General features: G+C 43.2%; 1 protein-coding gene across 2 annotated transcripts in view; it reads right to left on the reverse strand.

Annotated features, from left to right (window-relative positions):
* COMMD1 (copper metabolism domain containing 1) overlaps positions 1-20,137 on the reverse strand; it is a 66,106-nt gene extending 45,969 nt beyond the window's left edge. The window contains exon 1 of one of the 2 annotated variants that reach the window (XM_083606778.1): positions 19,335-20,137. In XM_083606778.1, coding sequence (XP_083462904.1) covers positions 19,335-19,526 — 192 coding nt within the window. In that variant the 5' untranslated portion in view covers positions 19,527-20,137. The remainder of the gene's footprint in view (positions 1-19,334) is intronic. The other variant, XM_083606779.1, reaches the window with a different exon arrangement.
* Positions 20,138-20,599: the final 462 nt, after the last annotated feature.

The raw sequence follows: 20,599 nt of genomic DNA on the forward strand, positions 1-20,599 counted from the left end.
GAACTGGTAAAGGCAGTGAATGTCCTGTGTGAGTGTCTGGAGGCAGTTGGAGGATCAGCCAAGTCTCAGGGGGGTATTCCCTGGAGGCAGAGTCCGTATGCAGAGGGCCTTCTTGGTGGTGGTGCCCACTCTGTGGAATGCTATCCCATCAGATGTCAAAGAGATAAATAATTGTTCAATCTTCCATAAACATCAGAAGGCAGCCCTGTGTCAGGAAGCTTTTAATGCTTGATGCATCGTGTGTTCTTTTATACTCTGTTGGAAGTCTCCCAGAGTGGCTGGGGCAACCCAGACAGATGGGCAGGGTTCAAGTAATATATTATATTATTATTATTATTATTAACAACAAAAACAACCAGGATCTAAAGTGATACTGCTGAATGCCAGTTGAGTACATTATAAAGCATCTGTGATATAGATTCAGGTAGGTAGCCGTGTTGGTCTGACGCAGTCTAATTAATATATATATATATATATAATTGTCCAGTAGCACCTTAGAGACCAACTAAGTTTGTTCTTGGTATAAGCTTTCATGTGCATGCACACTTCTTCAGATACCAATCTTCTTCACATCTGAAGAAGTGTGCATGCACACGAAAGCTTATACCAAGAACAAACTTAGTTGGTCTCTAAAGTGCTAATGGACTATATATATAATCTGTGATACAGGATTTGATCTTGGATTAGAAGGTTGACCAAGCTAGCATTACAGAGACTTACAAGTTGAATGAAGAAGGGGAGTTAATTTCTCCGAGTTGTGCCTGGCTGTATCCTCATTACAGCATCAGCCTAGACCTGGTGGGTAGGGGGTACACGAGGTGTAGCAGTATATATAAATATTTTAAATAAACAACTAAATAAATGTATGCATGTTGGGCTCCTTTTAGAAAGGACAAAATATAAATATAATAATAGGAATCTATTTTGGGGGGAAATATCCTTGATTCTATAAGATTAAAAATATAATAATAATCACAATTCACAGAGCACATCAGGCAAGTGTGTTTAATGCTAGCTTTTATAGTTCATATATTATAGAAGTTCTTAAAGTGTAGGCCTCTCTCTTTCATCTCCTAAAAGTATTTGTGGTTTTAGTCACTCCTTCAACTCTTTCCCAAATGGGTACTAAAGGTAGCGTAACACTTTGTTCTATAGAAAACTTGGGCTTTCCAAACAAAGACATTCTCTTGAAAGCCCTTTGCAAGGTCACAGCACTTGTGTGAGCTGAAAAGGAGTTTGCTTACACCCACGGATCTTCATAACCAGAAAAATGCAATCACAGGCAGGAAGTGTGCTGACCCCATTACTTCCTCACTGAACATAGAAACTGCAATGCTGTATTGCTCTGCCCATTAGGAAAAAAAAATAGTTACAAGTTGAAATAAGCATCCTAGTTATGCTTATGATTTATTTCATTATAAAAGTTGTACTTTGTCAGACATGGCTCCAGGGGGGTAGCCATGTATTCTGTTTCACAGAGCTCAGTCCTTTATTTCAAGGTTTCCTCTAATTGAAGGGCTGCCAGGTCCAAGGCCAGTTTAAAGACAAAGAACCGTAAGAAGGCAGAGACGGGGCTTTCAGCAATTAGCACCTGGAGAGCAGACTGAGCAGGCATGCAGATCACCTAGTCACGGTCTTTCACACTATGGTGAGACTATTGTATTTCTGAAGTTGCATCTACACATATAAATTAGCATTTGCAAATTGTATGCAAATATACCCCATTTTACCCACTTTTCGTTGATGTCCTTTTGACAATACATTATCTTGCCACATCTGGAAGCCCTCACAGGGGCAGACTGGTCTTTCAAATGTCAACAGTGCAAGAGCAAAACTTGGCGCCTCCTTCCACTTCTTGCCTCCTGTTCTGCTCAATTCACTACATCACAGTTGCAGCCGCCTGCAGCGCCCCCTAGACTCAGCGCTCAGTGTGGTGGGACCGGTCACGCTGCCCTAAATCTGCCTCTGGCCCTCAGGTCAGCTGACACCATACAGTATTGCTTTATATAAAACCAGTGCCATTTATCTTTATCATAAAAACAATACGACAGAGCAAAACAGAATAACCTGCCCAGCAGATTCTACCAAATACCAGTGTCAAGTCATGCAGCTGAATTACATCCCTGGTCTAAACCACAGAGCCTAGGGCTTGCTGATCAGAAGGTCACCGGTTTGAATCCCCACGACGGGGTGAGCTCCCGTTGTTCGGTCCCAGCTCCTGCCCACCTAGCAGTTCGAAAGCACGTCAAAGTGCAAGTAGATAAATAGGTACCGCTCCAGCGGGAAGGTAAACGGCATTTCCGTGCGCTGCTCTGGTTTCGCCTGAAGCGGCTTAGTCATGCTGGCCACATGACCCGGAAAAACTGTCTGCAGACAAACGCCAGCTCCCTCGGCCAGTAAAGCGAGATGAGCGCCACAACCCCAGTCATCCGCAACTGGACCTAATGGTCAGGGGTACCTTTACCTTTACCTATGTAAGAATTCCAATACTTTGGCCACCTCATGAGAAGAGAAGACTCCCTGGCAAAGACCCTGATGTTGGGAAAGATTGAGGGCACAAGGAGAAGGGGACGACAGAGGACGAGATGGTTGGACAGTGTTCTCGAAGCTATGAACATGAGTTTGACCAAACTGCAAGAGGCAGTGGAAAACAGGAGTGCCTGGCGTGCTCTGGTCCATGGGGTCACAAAGAGTCGGACACGGCTTAACGACTAAACAACAACAATGTAAGAATTAACAGTCCGAGATAGGACATATTCCTTAAGGAGGATTCATTTTTAACAGATAAAGAACTGCATTAAATGCAGCCTATTTGGTCTGTTGTCTGAAAGGCAACTATTTCAAGGGAACCAAATGGGGCAGGAAGGGAGGAACCTATGGGAAATGGACGACAAGCAATAGAACTTTTAAATGATCTTCGTTGCCCTGGAGAGGTCATGTGAATTACTCACCCTCCTTAACCTTTCCATAAAAAAACCACGAGTTCCTATTTATTACATTTCTTCAAGCATTCTGGGAAACCAGCTTGCTGCTTTGGACTGCTCCTCAATGTCTCATCTTGTTTCACTTAGAAAGCTAAAAATAGAAGACGGGTCAGCTCATGTTTTGAAGACACGAGGGACAAAAAGTTGCAGTTCTCTCTGGCTAAATTTAGCATAGCAGCACTCACTCGAGGTTACTGTAGGCAATTACTGCACATTTTGTTTTTTCTGCACACTACAGTAATGAACAAAGATGTGGACTGCTCCACAGAACAGTGGAAATACTGTATTGTTTCACAGACAGTTAAGAAAGGAATACATCTTAACGCTTGAGAGCTTCCACTTATTTGATTTCCAATTATGATATACCTAACTGTAAACAGAATTCATCTGAAAGCTTGTGTAAATAATACTCTAAAGCAAGCTGGATTTGATTTAAATCACTAGTCAGTAAGACTTCATTTAAATCATCCCCCCCCCCCCCGAAATCATCAGCCTTGCTGGCATCCTCTTAATATTGACAACCAGATGAAGGTTTCATTTTTCGAATAATGAATTTTCAGAGAAGTTTTTACAGTTATATAAAAAATTACTGATTTGGTTATACTATTAGAAATGCATAGACAGATAATTATTAAATTATTGTGAGGTTTAATAAGTTAACTGTTTATGTTTGGACAACTTTTCCACTGTGCTTTATTGGAAGGAGAAAAATAATCATTTCCTTAATAACAATGTAAACAATTTATTTAACTAAAAGCAATAACATTATAGCATATGTATCCATGTTTGTTAACTGATGTGGTTAAATGTTTTTTTTAAAACAAAACAAAACAAAAACTTTGACTGAGTTTTAGTACACATGAAAAACTTAAAACAAATCCTTATTTCCTGATGAATAGCCTTTGGACTATAATGCAACGTAAACAGAAAACTATATTTAGAAAGATTTTCCCTCCAAAAGCATTTTATTTTAAAAATCTGATTTAAATTTTAAAAATCCAAATTAAATTTTAAAAATTGGATTAAAAAAAATAATCTTTGATTTTTATCCACCCAGCTCTAAAGTTTTAGCTATAATAATGTGTGGACATGGTGCTTCAACATCACACTTGAGACATAGCCAAACCAAGGCCATGAGGTGCATAGTAAGATGTCACAATCCTGATATTTATTCCCCTTAAGCCCATAAGAACTAGACATACATAAGTAGTAACAGGCTCGGCAGCCATGCATATCTACCAATTAATAGTTTGCAATGTCACAATAAGATTACAGCCTGGGAGCTTTGGTTGTTGCACCTGGCCCGCAGTCCTGCAGTAGTCAAGGGCCACCTGCTTGGTGGGAGAATCTTGGCTCTCTTCTTTAATTTCAATTGTTTCCACAACGAAAACAAGCAGTTAATGTCAAAAGCCATTGCTTAGTGGGCAGAGTGCTGGACTAAGGGAAATCCAGGGAAGATGCAGCTATGAAGCTCCGCAGACAGTGTTGCATCTGTCTGGCTTTCTGAGCTGCAATGCATCACCCTTCCCCCTCCAAGTTAGTGATGACATTCAGTGTTGGGAAGGCAGGGGGGCAACACACACACAACCCCACCACCTGCGGCTGCATTTGTCACCCGCTCTTAGCATAAACTACATCCCAGGGCTGTAGCAATGAAAATATTAGAAGGGAATTATGCATGCCAGCCTGAAATCCTTGGGGGAAGAGGAGAATAAAAATTTAATAAAGTTGCTTTATTTAAGTTAATGCAATGGCTTTATAATTCACAGCCATCAATCAACATTTGCTGATTACAAAAAGTACAAAAACTTGTCGATTATCTTCTTGGGTTTGTTTGTTTTACAAAAATTATCGCTTGTTATTTGGCTGGTCAACTGAACAACATTTACTGTCCACGCTACAGGTTTACCATGTTAAATATTGAAACGGATTTCATAGTTTAAATACAGCTACTTCAAGAAAAATGGAGTGGTTGGGGAAATCAGGAGCTACCACAAGTTGTTTTGCACTGCTCCAAGACAGAACAAATTGCTCCCACTGAAACATTAACAAAAAGGAAAAAGGCAGAAATGATACACATAAGCCACCATGGCTGCCATGTTCTGGACTTGATTGGCCCTAGCATCTCCTTTGCCAGACGACCATGTTGCTTTTGTTTAACTTATCCGGTATATGAGACAGTTGCCTGTTCTTTCTCTACAACTATTTAGGCCACATTCTCTTAGTATCATGGAGAGTTGTACCAATTTTCACTGCACAAACGTACAACTGCAGTTTCAGCCAGATGGAAATGCAATATGGCCCAATTTAATAAACAAAACATGCAGACAAGCTGGCCTATCTATATAAAACTGAAAATAATTGGGAGTACAGAGTAGATTTAAGACACCCACAAAATTTAAGGCCCCTGCCATGCAGTGTTATGTGTGTCTACAGGATGGTCACCTCAAGAGCTGGAATGTGTTTCAAGCGAACCCCATGGCGGCAGCAGGCGATGCTCCTCCCACAGCTCCTGCACCACGCTGACCTCCCCATGCGTGGCTCCTCCCCCTCTTGGTAAGTAGGGGCAACCCTCAGCAGAACCAGGCGCGCAACTCCATCCTCCTGGCCCCGTTAGCCGATGGCACTATCAGGACTCCTTTGACTTGAACCACTGGCTGCTCAGAAGATGCTCAGCTTGTCTTCTGTTAGGAAAACACTGGAGAAGCTAGAAGGAGAACCTCCCTCTGAAAATTATTTGTACCACTGAGCCTAGAGCTTGCTGATGGGAAGGTTGGCGGTTCGAATCCCCGCGATGGGGTGAGCTCCCATTGCTCGGTCCCTGCTCCTGCCAATCTAGCAATTCAAAAGGACATCAAAATGCAAGTAGATAAATAGGTACCGCTCTGGTGGGAAGGTAAATGGTGTTTCTGTGTGCCACTCTGGTTCACCAGAAGTGGCTTTGTCATGCTGGCCACATGACCCAGAAGCTGTACGCTGGCTCCCTCGGCCAATAAAGCGAGATGAGTGCCGCAACCCCAGAGTCGTCTGTGACTGGACCTAATGGTCAGGGGTCTCTTTACCTTTACCTTTTTGATACAGCAATTGTGCAAATGGGCTGCGCGTCATCCAGAGAACTGCTAAGGTGATCTCAGACACCAGTACTTTTTTCTCTTTCCCTACTTTTTAAAATCCCACAAACTGCTTTTAACTCCCCCTGCTTTCAAAAGCAATTTTCCATGCAGCACAAGGTAGTTTTCACTACTGAAAAACGAAATTTAAAGCCCTCCTAGACCACAAGGAACTACCGGTAGTTTTAGGGTCTCTTTAATCCTTGTAATGATATTTAAGTCTAAAATAATTCAGCTAAAGAGATTATGGGGGGGGGAAGTCACACACAATAAAAGGGGAATAGTTATAAATGTTTTAAACATTCCGTCCAACTCTGGAGGTGGTTCTGTATTTTGTAGGGTTGTGAACTACATTAAGAAAGGTTTTATGGAATTTCAGGGACACTGACCTTTAAATAGAATACAGTTGGATGAGCCTGTTCATGCTAAAGCTTAGAAAACTGAAAGAGAAATAACAAAATCCTCTTGCCTCTAAAAGGAAAGGAAAAGGAAAGTGCACTCAGAAAAGTATTTAATGAGCTCTTCCAAATGGCAAGCAGCTAAGCCCTTGCCTTTGTGAGAAAGAGAGCTGTAATGCTTTGTACTTCAGAGGTCAAGAAAGAAGATCTTAAGCAGAAGAGCCTGGGATGGGGAAAATGCAGCCTGCCTCCAATCAATAATCCCTGTAGTGCACAAGAGGACACAGGCTCGGTCTTTATTGATTTATGCAACGCCTGGATGTAGAGGTGGTGCTTTAGAATCTAATAAGACATTCGAGGTTTGCTACATTCTGTAACCTGATTCCGAAATATGAGGAAACTGCAGGATGTATTCTGCAGGACTGCTTCGTGTGCAAGGAAGGGTTGGAATACTGTACCACCAAAGGGTTGTGAACATGTAAGCATACTATATGCTAAACACCCTGGAACTTTAGGTCGACCCTCAAGACCTGGAAATCTGATTTAAATCCAAACATGAGAGAGGGACAATTCGGAGAAAATGTGTGATACTGTTAACTGAATTCAACCTCATCTTCCAAAAATGGGTAGCTAGACAACAGATCTTTAAATTTCTGACTCACAAATGTATGTCTTATTTTCAGAGTGTTCTCAAAGTGCGCACACTTTATCATTTTAGTTGTGCCAAGTTAAAGGGTAGTTCTAGTTCATGTTTTAAAACAGAATTTCTGTCTTTAGTAGCACTGAATCTAAACTTGTGGAGGAAAACACAGGAGACTAGTACTTTAATGCTGGCAACACATAATTGCCCCGTTAAAAGTGTGTGAAAGAAACCTGGCCAGTCCAGAGTAAACTCCTAGTGCTTAAGCCCCTAGTACTAAAAGCAATACAACAGCATGCTTAACTTTGGCTATATTGTTCTTTTTAATTCATTCCAAAAAGCCAGACACATTTGTTTATCACAAAGTTAAACCAAAGTTACACATTTTATAATAATTTACACATTGTAAACATCGTGACCTACCTGTTTCAGGTTTAGTCTGTGTCAGTTATAGCTGACCAAGATTAACAGTGATGCGAAATAAGCAAAATAATAATTTGAACCCCTTATTTCATTTGACAGCATCAGCTATTCAGAAGTTTCCTGTTTTCTTTTTTGCTATTTATTTTATACGGTGTTGTTCAACAGAGATTTTAAATAGGAAAAGAAAAGAAGGCAACCAGAATCTGAATTGTGAAAGCTGGAGAAAAACTGAAGGGTTTTCAAAATCTTTATTCTCTAACTATACGATTAAGTAGAAATAAGCAATGTGTGTAACAGTTCTGTTACTTCATTAAGCAGGAGAAAGGGCAGAGAAAAGCAATAACAATGGAGTTGGAATATCTTCCCTACATATAAAGAATTATGACAAGGACTATGTTAACAAAAAAAGAAAAGACTGGGGGAAGATTGAAGACGATGGCTCATTCATTAAGACTGGAATAGGTTTAGGAAAAACAAGAATATGCCGTCTGTGAGCTTTCGGAGAAGGTGAACCTTTGGTATGATTCAGCTCTTTCTTACATCAACAAGATACAATGAAGTGCACTTTGTGCTGTTCTCATTTCTTCGCTTGGCCAGTAGGCATCAATAAATTAGACAGTTAACTGTCACAGTACATACTGTACAAGCCCACAAATTAAATGAGGCACTACAACAGTAGAAATAAACATTTTCAATTAAAGTAAGGAACACAGCACCTTGGCATAGTCACAGACCCCATGGGTGATATCACATGTTCATCATACTCAGAGTAGACCCACTGAAATCAATGGCCTTAAGTGATTTATTTCCTGTCTTCGGGGGCGGGGGAAGCGATTTGCAAAGGATTGTTGAAAATGGAAATCTATTCTGTGCAGACTTTATTAAAAGGTAGTAAATGTAGGAGACAACAAATGTTCTTTCAAATAATGAAGTCTTCAGGGTATAAAAATATTTATTTATTTGTGTATTTATAACCTGCACTGCTCTAAAAATATTTCAAGGTGCAGTACAATGTTAGGAGGAGTGTCACAAAGTAACAGCAAAACCAAAGAACTGCTTCTGAGCCAGAGATTTCTTATCAACTCTGCCTGTCAGTTCCTTCGGTTTTCAGCTGATCTTTGCCCCACACTCAGACTGGGCAAGCTAGTTTGGGCAGCCCATTCAAAGGCCAGGGTGAACGGCAGCATTGTTTGCTCATTAACTAGCATTAATTGTAACCAAGGCATGCTGAAGCTAAAGGAAGTCTTTGAATAACAGGACTGCATAGTTCACCATATTAAGTATTTTGGCTGATCCCCAAATCGTCTCTTCTTGTGAAACAAGCGATGTCGGCTCAAATGCTAGTTCTACCATCACTACTTTTCCTGTATAATGTTTTACTTACAGACTACAGTGGTACCTCAGGTTACAAACGCTTCAGGTTACATACACTTCAGGTTACAGACTCCGCTAACCCAGAAATACTGCTTTAGGTTAAGAACTTTGCTTCAGGATGAGAACAGAAATCGTGCTCCAGCGGCACGGCGGCGGCAGCAGGAGGCCCCATTAGCTAAAGTGGTGCTTCAGGTTAAGAACAGTTTCAGGTTAAGAATGGACCTCCGGAACGAATTAAGTACTTAACCCGAGGTACCACTGTAGTCTGAAAACAAAGCCAGTTAAGAAAAGGAACACATTATTTATTCCTTGCAGCAATAGCCATGTGTAATGCTTCTCTTCCTTTTCATTTTATTTTATTTATTACATTTCTTTCCCCTTTCTTCTACCATGGAAACTCAACTCAGTGTACATACAGGGAGGAATTCAATGCTGTGCTATTACAATCAGTGCAAGCGTATCTACTTGTTTCTGGCGACAGAACAATCTCTCCCCCCCCAACTGTTCTGGGGTCCTCCCCACCCCCCAAGATGATCAGGTGATTGCGCAGGTGGAGGCTGGAAGTGGGGGGAAAGCCTTCAGACTATGATCCGGCGCTGCTGTGGTCTAAATTTCCATACTTAGTAAATTGGGAAACCCATGTGGGTTTCAACAGGAAAGATGCTAATGATTCAATCACACTGCTTTGCCTTTGGCAATTCTTTATTGTGCCCTGCACCCATTTTTCCATCTATGTATTAATCCCATCCAGACCTGATAAGTACAGATTAATATGCAGCCCCCAAGATACCCACAAAAGGTTTTTGGAGAGCTAACTCACATAGAGAGCTTTATTGAGAGACTGAAGCAGTGGTCAACTTTGTGAGAGGTCTCTGATATAAAAGATAACACGGCTTCAGAATGAGAAATGCGGCCATTGCTTAGAAACACGTTCAGAATTGAAGGAACTTGAAAACCAAATCATCACATGAGCTGACTATAACCTTCTTGCAGAACAACAAGTCTTGTCGTGGCTTAGTGAGCCATCTGTACTACAAGGATGAAGGTATGTGTTACACTTTATTGTTATGAAAGTAGTGCTCTTCCTAAAGTGCAGTAGCAAACTCATGCTTCCATCTGCAATGCAATCCTAATCCCCGTGGTTTCTCTGGCAGATAGCTGAAGCACTCTGGTAACTGCTGTTCAATAATTAGCAGAGGTCAATCACAAGCATTTTAATTCTTAAGGATGAAAAGCACTGTTCAAAAAATAAGCCTGAAGAGGGAGTTGCTGCAGGAGAAGCTCTGTTGTGCTGGCTCCCTCTAGCACAACTACTCAGTTGAATCCGGTCCACAGGGACCATAAAAGACAGATCACAAGACTGTCCCACTTCCTCACACAAAAGCCTTACCAGTTCAACATACCATTAGACCCATTCAGACCTGCAACAGTGCCACTAACACGTGAGGTCCTTAGGCCTTTGTGCTCATGAAGGAAGAAACATATAAGCTTGTAAAATGATTTCGTGCAGGACAAGGCTATGAGTGGCTCCTAGTCATTATGTCTTTGTCCTATTTCTACTGTAAGAGGCAGTGATGTCTTTGAATGCCAGGTGCTGGGAAATGCACATGGGCAGGTATTGTGCTGCTCACATCCTACTTGAAAGCTTCCCCCAGGTCTATGGTTGGCCACTGTGAGAACAGTGATTTAGCAGGCTCTTCTAACATTCTTATTTGTGTCTTCCCTTTTCCAATTCACCACAATTGCATCATTCAGTTACATTATGCTGTAGGTACTTACAGCTTCTCAACTACTGAATATAGAGGGAGAACCAACAAAGCAGTCATGTACAACATAATATCTAGCATCTCTGAAATAAGCTAAGCAAAAAAGAAGCAACAGATTTAGGAAGCAATCCAAACTCCACCTTTCCACTGGTGGGGCTTTGTGGAATGGGGAAGCCAATGCCTCATACACAGCTCTCGGCATTCACATCAGAAAGTGGGGGGGGAGGGGGCAGGAAGATGAGTGGGCTTGTTTCCAGGTCAATGCTGTTCAGTGCCGGATTTATGTGTAAGCTAAACAAGCTCTAGCTTAGGCCCCACTCTCTTGGGGGCCCCCAAAAAAATTAAAGGGAAAAAAACCTGGATGTACCACATTTTTCGCTCTATAAGACGCACCAGACCACAAGACGCACCTAGTTTTTGGAGGAGGAAAACAAGAAAAAAAATATTCTGAATCTCAGAAGCCAGAACAGCAAGAGGGATCGCTGCGCAGTGAAAGAATAAATCCCTCTTGCTGTTCTGGCTTCTGGGATAGCTGCGCAGCCTGCATTCGCTCCATAAGATGCACACACATTTCCCCTTACTTTTTAGGAGGGAAAAAGTGAGTCTTATAGAGCAAAAAATACGGTACATTTCCAAAATATCAGATAAATAAAAGAAAGCCTACATACAGCAACAGTGTTTTGTGTTGTGTAGGTTCCTATTTGTGATGTGGAAATGGCTTTAGATACCTATTAAAGGTAAAGGTACCCCTGACGTTAGGTCCAGTCGCGGATGACTCTGGGGTTGCGCATTCATCTCGCTTTATAGGCTGAGGGAGCCAGCGTTTGTCCACAGTTTCTGGGTCAGGTGTCCAGCATGACTAAGCCGCTTCTGGTGAACCAGAGCAGCGCACGGAAACGCCGTTTAACTTCCTGCTGCAGCAGTACCTCTACTTGCACTCTTATGTGCTTTTGAACTGCTAGGTTGGCAGGAGCTGGGACCGAGCAACAGGAGCTCACCCCGTCATAGGGATTTGAACCACCAACCTTCTGATTGGCAAGCCCTAGGCTCTGTGGTTTAGACCACAGCGCCACCCGCGTCTGAGATACCTATTAGGTCCATAAATTACTATATAGCATATATTCAACACAAAAAACAGCGACAATTTGTTGTTGACAAAGCACAGCTGGACATATAAAGGGCCCCATTACCTTCAGTAGCTTAGGGCCTCATCAAACCTAAATCCGGCTCTGATGCCGTTGCACACTGGCTCTTTCTCGCCTCCTCCCTTGGAATGCCCCAGGAGGCCTCTTGCTCGCCCATGTAATTTTTGGAGGGCATCTGAGCTTGGAAGAGCAACACCTCTGCCTAACCTCAGCAGCCCAGCTTAAGCAGGGCTTGGGTTGCTCTGTTAGGCTACACTCTTAAATACACTTAACATGAAAGTGCATTCTCTTGACATCAGCGTGTTTTGCTTCCTAATGGGCTTGGGACATTAAAATATATGCATGGTTTTGAGAGAATTGTATGGCCTGCTTTGGATGCGATTGCGCTTACCCTACAATTAGGCTTGCAGGTCGAATGTTCTCCTAGATCTGGAATTTCTGGGTGTACAGGGTCATCAGTAGCCAGGATGTCTGTAAACAGTTTCAGCTGGTGTTCTAAGTTATAATCTTCTCAAGGGCAACGATTGGGAATGGACCTAACCAAAGTCATTAATCTCCAGCTCTCATCCCAACCAGACTACTTTTACACTGCACACAGGCTGTCATTCAAATGCACCTGGAATTTCTGACTTGCTCAAAGTGCAGAAGCTGTATTATTAACTAGCGTATGCTGTGTGGGACATGCAACACCAATTGGTTTCATCTTTTTGGCTAACTATTTACATCCAGGATTAATTCAAAATGCTGATTAAAATTGTAAAGGTTGTAAACAACGAAAATAATTCAACAGGGACAAATGAAAAGTTCTACACTTATGCAGAAAGAACCAGCTGCACAAATATAAGATGGGGGACACCTGGCTTGCCAGTAGTATACGTGAAAAGGATCTTGGGGTCTTAGTAGACCACAAGCTTATTAACATGAGTCAACAGCAAAAAAAGCAAATGCTATTCTAGGCTGCATCAGACCACACCTGGAATACTGTTTCCAATTCTGGGCACCACAATTTAAGAAGGATGTTGACAAACTGGAAGGTGTGCAGAGGAGGGCAACCAAGATGATCAAGGATCTGAAAACCAAGCCTTATGAGGAACGGTTGAAGGAGCTGGGTATGTTTAGCCTGGAAAAGAGGAGAGATGAGATATGATAGCCATCTTCAAACATCTTAAGGGCTGTCACATGGAAGATGGAGCAAGCTTGTTTCCTCCTACTCCAGAGGGTAGGACTCAAACCAATGGCTTCAAGTTGCAAGAAAGGAGATTCCGACTAAATACCAGGAAGAACTTTCTGACGGCAAACACTGTTCGACTGTGGAGCGTACTCCCTCAGAAGGTTGTGAACTCTCCTTCCTTGGAGGATGGATGGATTATTAAGCAGAGGGTGGATGGTCATATGTCCTGGATGCTTTAGCTGAGATTCCTGCATTGCAGGAGGTTGGACTAGATGACCCTCAGGGTTCCTTCCAACTCTGCAATTCTATGATTTAGCTACCTGAAGGACTGCCTCCACCCAGAGGAGCCTGCCTGCCTTGAGACTCTATTCTACGTCCCACCATCCAAGTCAGAAGTGGGCACAAGGGATACAGCCCTCTCAGTTTCAGCATCTAGATTGTGGAATGCCCTCCTGAACGATGGCCACTGGGTGCTTTGCCTATCATATTTACATATTGAACCCCCCCCCCCTTATTATTTCTGTGGGCTTTCGGCACTGCACGAACTCTATGGTTTTAATCTGTTAAAAACTGTTGTTTTCAACAATTAACTTTGTTTCATTGTGGCCCGCCTTGCAGTTCTCATCATCAAAAGGCAGGCTAAAAAAGCATTTAATAAAATATACAATGATATTGCATAACGGTTATAGCTTAAGTAAGATTCCATATTAATTATGCAACTTGTTTAATATTCAATCAGAGTTGAATAACAAAATGCTGCAGAAGTCAGCATAATATATTTTGTATGTTCTAAGAAACGATACATATTCATGAATTTTAAATCCTGAATTTTAAAACAAGAACTATGACCCACCTACCAGTGTTTGAATCGAAGCTGATATTGTATTGCCACCTAGAGGCAGAAAGTGAAGTAGCCTCGGCTTAAATTATTTCAGTAAGAAGGATGGTGTACAGATAACAAGTGGAATAATTTCAACTTTCAAGGCTAGACTATACATCCATAGTTTTTGCAGATGAATGTGAAGTTTCAGTCTGAAATATAGGAGACGTTACTGCTTGACAACCAACTATTCCAATTACAATTTCTATGGTAAACAGGCTGGTCAATGAGATGGCCAGCATCTAAAGTGGAAAGAGAATGCAATTGCCAATACTGGTGGGGTTTGCACGTCACTCTACACCATAATTAAAATGAACTATTGTTTAATGTAAGGTTTAATGCAAATAGGCAGCATGCTGCTCCAAAGTCCACACTTCACTTTGCCCTGTTGGAGAGGAAACAAGCCAGTCTGGCTACATTCAAGCCTAGGCTCATGGTTTGTTTGTCTCCAAACACAATGCAAGCAGAAGCCAAAGTTTGTTTCCTGGCTTACCACTCCTCATTTGTTTGGGGGAAACAAACCATGAGCCCAGCTTCACAGGCAGTAACAAGGCAGATTCTAGCGAGTTTCTTCACTGGCGTGGTAGCAACAAGAGCAGAGCAGAGAAGCGTGGCCCTCGGAGCGGCAAGCGCCAGCATGCTGCCCATTCACATTAAACCACATTTAATTTAATTAGGGTTTAATGTGACCTGCAAATCAGATCACTATGTGAGCAAATGCAGTACCCTCATGAAAGGGAATACCTCTGAAATACCAGTTGCTACAGATCACAGCGGAAAGGGGCTCATTTTGCTGATGCTCTGCTTGGGGGCTTCCCTGAGGCCTCTGACCAGCCACCGTGAAAGCAGAGTGCTGAACTTGGTGGGTCTTCTTATGTTCTTTTGAAAATGATTCCAAAAAGGTGTTCTGCAGGCCTAAAATGCAGTATTACTAATTCTTCTTGCAAGAGTACTAAATCTTTTTGCGCCGATACATTCCTACACAACAGAACTTTTTCCAGCATCATTATATTTTATTCGTTTTCTGTCAGGCACATCACTGCAGAAACTATATTTGCCCACACACTGCTAAGTCATGGGAGGAGGGGTTAACGAAGGTAAGACTCAAAGAAGGCACACAAAAAGAAAAGTGAGCAACATGTATTTGTGGGGAGGCAGAGAAGACCCAGACCCAAGAAATTTTTATTGCCACATATTAAACTGGAAACATCCAGAGGAACAGACAGGTAACAATAAACAGAAAACACTACAGAAAATATAATGTGTGCAGACATGTAAACTGAAATAAATTACATAAATGGGAAGAAATCAGAAGGCCCTTACCATTTGGCAATGTCAGAAGAGAATGTAAAATCACTCGCAAAATATTTAACAATGAATTACAGTACAGTGGTACCTCGGGTTAAGTACTTACTGTAATTCATTCCGGAGGTCTGTTCTTAACCTGAAACTGTTCTTAACCTGAAGCACCACTTTAGCTAATGGGGCCTCCTGCTGCTGCCACACCGCTGGAGCACGATATCTGTTCTCATCCTGAAGCAAAGTTCTTAACCCAAGGTACCATTTCTGGGTTAGGGGAGTCTGTAACCTGAAGCGTCTGTAACCCGAGGTATCACTGTATGTTAATTTCTATCCACCCATCAGAGGTAGAATGTCCTAGCTGCGTCCTTCACATAGCCTGAAGCACACTTATGAAAATAAATTATCTTAAAACAATTGTCCTGCCTCCCCAACAGTGATGTGGGTTTTTCGGGGGGGGGGGGAGATGAATTAAAAGTAATTTGCATTGGAAAAGGTTAGCTAGAGAGTAAGCAAATTTTGTATGTTTCTTGTTCTTCCGTTGAGTAAACAAAGCTAAACACTTTGAAACTACCAAGTCTGCCTGATATTTATTTGCAGTTGGCACGCATTCATTGCTACTAATGAACTTTATGAAACAGATTTTGTTTTACTTCATGGAAAGTTTTTGCTCTGCAGCATTGCTTCACAATAAGCATAGCTCAGGATGGGAATCGCCACCATCCGGCCCCCAGGGGCCCCTCCCTACCCTAAGGGCCACCACAGGGGCTTCTGCAGAACCCCTTCGCCCTGAGGGGAGCGAGAAAAAGAAGGAAGAACTTTTTCTAAACAAAGAAGTTGCATTTTCCATTCAGCTGTAATTTTTTTAAAAAGCAATGCTTACTGTTATAATAACCTTACATAAAGCAATTTGTGAGGTCCACCTGAAAGGAGCTATATAAATACAACAAATAAATAAGTCTTGCTTGCTCACATGGAGGTTAGAGAAGCGTGTGTGTGTGTAGAAACTACCCTATTGTACAAATTCGCATTTGTTGCATCACATACATTTGTAGTAGTTTGTTGGTTCCTGAGGCCTGTACCACCATTCCTAGATACTTGTAGTTTGTGACTTGTTCTAATTTATGGCCTTGGAGTTCCCAACTTCTAACCTTTGGTTTTTCCCCAAAAGCGAGTATCTTGGTCTTTTGATAGTTGATTTTGAGACATTGAGATTCACAGTATGCTGCGAGCTTTCTTAGTGCTCTTTTGAGTCCAATGGGGGTTCTAGATAGAATTACCGCATCATCGGCATATAGCAGGACCGAAATATGCCGATTTGCAAGCTTCGGCGGGTGTCGAGTTCTGAGTCATTGAGTGCAGATACTAAGTTATTTAGATAGAAATTAAATAGTAGAGGGGCCAATAGGCACCCTTGCCTGACTCCTTTGAAGGTTTTAATAGGGTCCGTTAGGTGTCCTAGGCGGCTGCACCTGACTCTAAGAGCCGTGTTTGCGTGCAGTGCCTGAATTAAGAGCAGGAGCCTTCTATCTATATTGGTATACATTTGCAGTATATTCCCTGCCTTAGCACATGGCCCCACAGAGATTGCCTGGAAGGGAATGTGGCCCTCAGCATGAAAAAGGTCCCTGCTTTTGAATGAGGTCACAACAGAAATGCCCTCAGCTACAGCATAGGGGCTCATTCTCTGAAGTAATATGCACAAATGAACAAAGGGATACAAATCTGGCATTCAAAATAAAAATAGAAATCTGACGTTAAAAAAAATCACAACATTCAGAAAGAAATGGTAAAACACTTCAGTCTCTCAGGATATTTTGTGGATGACCTAAAAGAAAAAAGCTTTTCAAACTAAAGAATTTCAAAGGTAAACTGCAACATTATATCGCTGATCAAAAATTTCTCAGCATCTTTAATTCTAGTTTAGAGCTCAGTTGGTACCAGGGATCTCTGTCCCAACAGAGATGTTGAAAGTAGTTTAGGAAAGACTCCTGCTAATTGCTCCTGTTGAGAATGATCACAGTGCTTCTATCTGCATATATTTGGGCACAGGCCTGCATTTCATGGTCTTTGGGGCCCACTGTTCAAAAAATCTCCTAGTCTGTACCTATATAATAGAATTTATACATGTAGTTGTAATCCTATTAAAATTTAATTGTTTTTTTAATTATTCTTTGCCTCTCCCATCCTGTTTTCAGCTGCTCTTATTTTATCCATAAGCCACCTTGAGTCCTTATCAGGGGAAAAGGCAGGATGTAAATATAATTTAAAAAATAATGTGTTTCTACATTCTGTGCCACCCAGACTGAGGTGAGCCCTGCTCCTTCCTTGCCAAGTATCTCATCCTGTCTCTCTCCTGGCGGCTGGAGAACAATGGTTAGTGTGTTGGACTGTGACCTGGGAGACCACAAAGCTCACTGGGTGACCTTGGGCCAGGCACCATCTCTCAGTGCAAGCCTACATGCCAGGGTTGTTGTGAGGATTAAATGGGGAGAGGAAGAAGAAGAAGAGTTTGGATTTGATATCCTGCTTTATCACTTCCCGAAGGAGTCTCAAAACGGCTCACATTCTCCTTTCCCTTCCTCCCCCACAACAAACACTCTGTGAGGTGAGTGGGGCTGAGAGACCTCAGAGAAGTGTGACTGGCCCAAGGTCACCCAGCAGCTGCAGGTGGAGGAGCGGAGACGCGAACCCGGTTCCCCAGATTACGAGTCCATCGCTCTTAACCACTACACCACACTGGCGGCATGTACACCACCTTGAGCTCCTTGAAAGAAAAGTGTGAAATATTAATGTAATAAATAAACAGAGGCATGCTGCCAGAGCCCCCCCCCCCAATTCCTGGAACCACCCCCCGGGGTTTTTTTTACTTGGCACTTGCTTTATGAGCAATGCTCACCACTTAAAAGCAACTAGGAAAATTTCCCAACTCTGGCTTTTCAATCTCCTTAGGGTTTGAGGGCCAGGCAAAGTTGTTGAGCTTTTCTGGCAAATTTGCAACAAGAAATGAAGGTTTTCAGTGACTTTTTGAGGAAAATTACTGAAGAAATGCCATTTAAGATTGCCATACGTCCGGATTTTAGCGACTTCCGTCCGGGCATGTCTGGAAATTTCTGGACGCATGGCAACCCTAACATGGTGTTTCATGAGAACCCAAGAAGAGCCCTGTACATTCATACCTCAGGCTGAGGTAGCTTTGGGTTGAGCGTTTTCAGGTTACGCTCCACGGCTTTGCCGCTTGCGCAGACGCACGTGCAGAGTTGCGTTCGCTTCAGGATGCCATTCGCATCCAGAGGTACCACTGTATCCTGATCAGGCCAATGGTCTAGCCCAGCCTCCTGGTCTCCCAAGTGGCTGAGCAGCTGCCTCTGGGCAACCAGAGACCCGGATCCGAGCACGCGATATCCAGAAGCATTGCTGCTTCCAATGGTGGAGCCATCCATATCGCTGTCTCCTCTGTGAATTGATTCACTGCATTTATATCCCAACTTTTTCTCCATGGAGGTTCTCATTTCATCCCCACAACAACCCTGAAATATACTCGGAGTCGAGTGTGGATTTCATGCTCTTTATTCAGCTCATAGTGGTGAGGAGGAATGGAAGTTTCCCCAAACTGTCTGCTTTATATACATTATTTACACAATGGGCCCCATGTGATTGGCTAATTCCGGGATTCACCTGTAGGCCAATCAGGTTGTGGCTTCCCTTCCACCTGGAGTTGGACTGGGTGGCTCCTGGGGACCAATCAGACTGCTGCATTCTGGATCCTATTGTTCTAGGACCAATCAGACTGCTGCATTCTGAATCCTCTTGTTCTAGGACCAATCAGACTGCTGCATTCTGGATCCTATTCAACTCAGTACATAACAAACCCTGTGAGGAAGGTTAGGCTGAGAGTGAGCTACTGGACCAAGGTCACACACACCCCCCCCCCCCCCGTGAGGGGGGATTTGAACCCCGATCGCCCAGGTCCTGGTCTGACGCTCTAACCACTAGACCACCCGGCCTGATTTGTCTAATCCTCTTTCGAAGCTATTGGCTGCTCAGCCGCGCCGCCCCGCCTTCCGCCCGCCCCGACGCCCCCAACGCGCCGCTTCATTGGCTGCCCGCAACTCTACCTGGCCCGCTGCCCCGCCCCCGTTACCTTGACGACGCCCGTCGTCTTGGCCAGCAAGGCTCGGAATTCCTGCGGCGCCGTTTCCGGGTAGAGCTGGTCCCGCAGCAGCTCCTCCGTGATCTCCGCGTTGCCGTAGTAGGTGGCCTGGGCGATGCCGTTCAGCAGCCCCAGCAGGGGCTTGGCGGCCTCGGCGGGAGGACGGTCCGCTGCGGCCGCCATCTTTCCCGAGGGGACTAGGCCGCAGCCGGGAAGATTGGTTCCGGCGCGACGGCGGCCGGGCGGGGACAAACCAAGCCGTAAGCGGAGCGATCCTACCCAGCTCGGCGGCGACCCCTGCTGGTCGCGGTAGTAATAACAATGGTAACAAAACAACAATAATAAACCACGTTGTTAATTAACATCGGAAACATTGTTTTTTCACGTTTGAGCTTGCAGGGATTTTTAAAGTGTTTTTTTTTTTTAACAATCAAGCGCTGCATTCATTTTATGAAGTAAATAAAAAGCACTGAAGTAAAGGCGTTCTCTTCAACGCAGGTTTCCCATTGACATGGCAGTGGGGCGTCGTCGGTGAAACCTCCATCTACACACAATGGCCTTTTAATGCATGTCTGGAAGTTGCTTAAACACAGGACCTTATTTTAGCCAAGCAACCGCGCAGTGCACGGGACCGGGGAGGGCTTCGGTGTAATGTGCAAAAGGCCACAAGTAGCAGGAGAAAGGCTTTGTGACGCTTTCTAGGGTCACATGGGAAACGCAATTTCCATCTTAAGCAAAGAAGCCCGTGCCCCTCAGGTCCTTGCTCTCTTCCTCATTTTTGCACATTGTAACTGTGATCCTATTTAATAGTTACAATCAGTGCTTTTTTCGTAAAAAAATATTTAGGGGTACAGTGGACCCTCTGGATACGGATTTAATTCGCTCCGGGGGTCCATGCACACCCCCAAAAATCTGTAACCAGAGGCGCTGCTTCTGCGCATGTGCAAGCGGCAAAACGCAGAAAAATACGTATTACCTATCCAGAGAGTTGCATAACCTGTACTCTCGTTTTCCTACTCATTGAAATACTGCCCCTCAATGAGGCCAAACTTAGATTCACAAAATAGGGGTATGCATACCCCTGTGTGCCCCCAGAAAAAAGCACTGGTTACAATAACTTTCTCGCTAGGTGCTGAGCTGGTCTCCCTATAAGACCAGATGAGGCAACCCTCTTAAACTGGCCTTTGCTGGAGAGGGCATATTTTATTGATTCCCCCTATCTGAAAAATACAGTAGAGAACACATTTCCTTTTGAG

The sequence above is a fragment of the Podarcis filfolensis genome (genome assembly GCF_964270895.1).
Source record: "Podarcis filfolensis genome assembly, chromosome: 3".
In the NCBI taxonomy this organism is placed as follows: Eukaryota; Metazoa; Chordata; class Lepidosauria; order Squamata; family Lacertidae; genus Podarcis; species Podarcis filfolensis.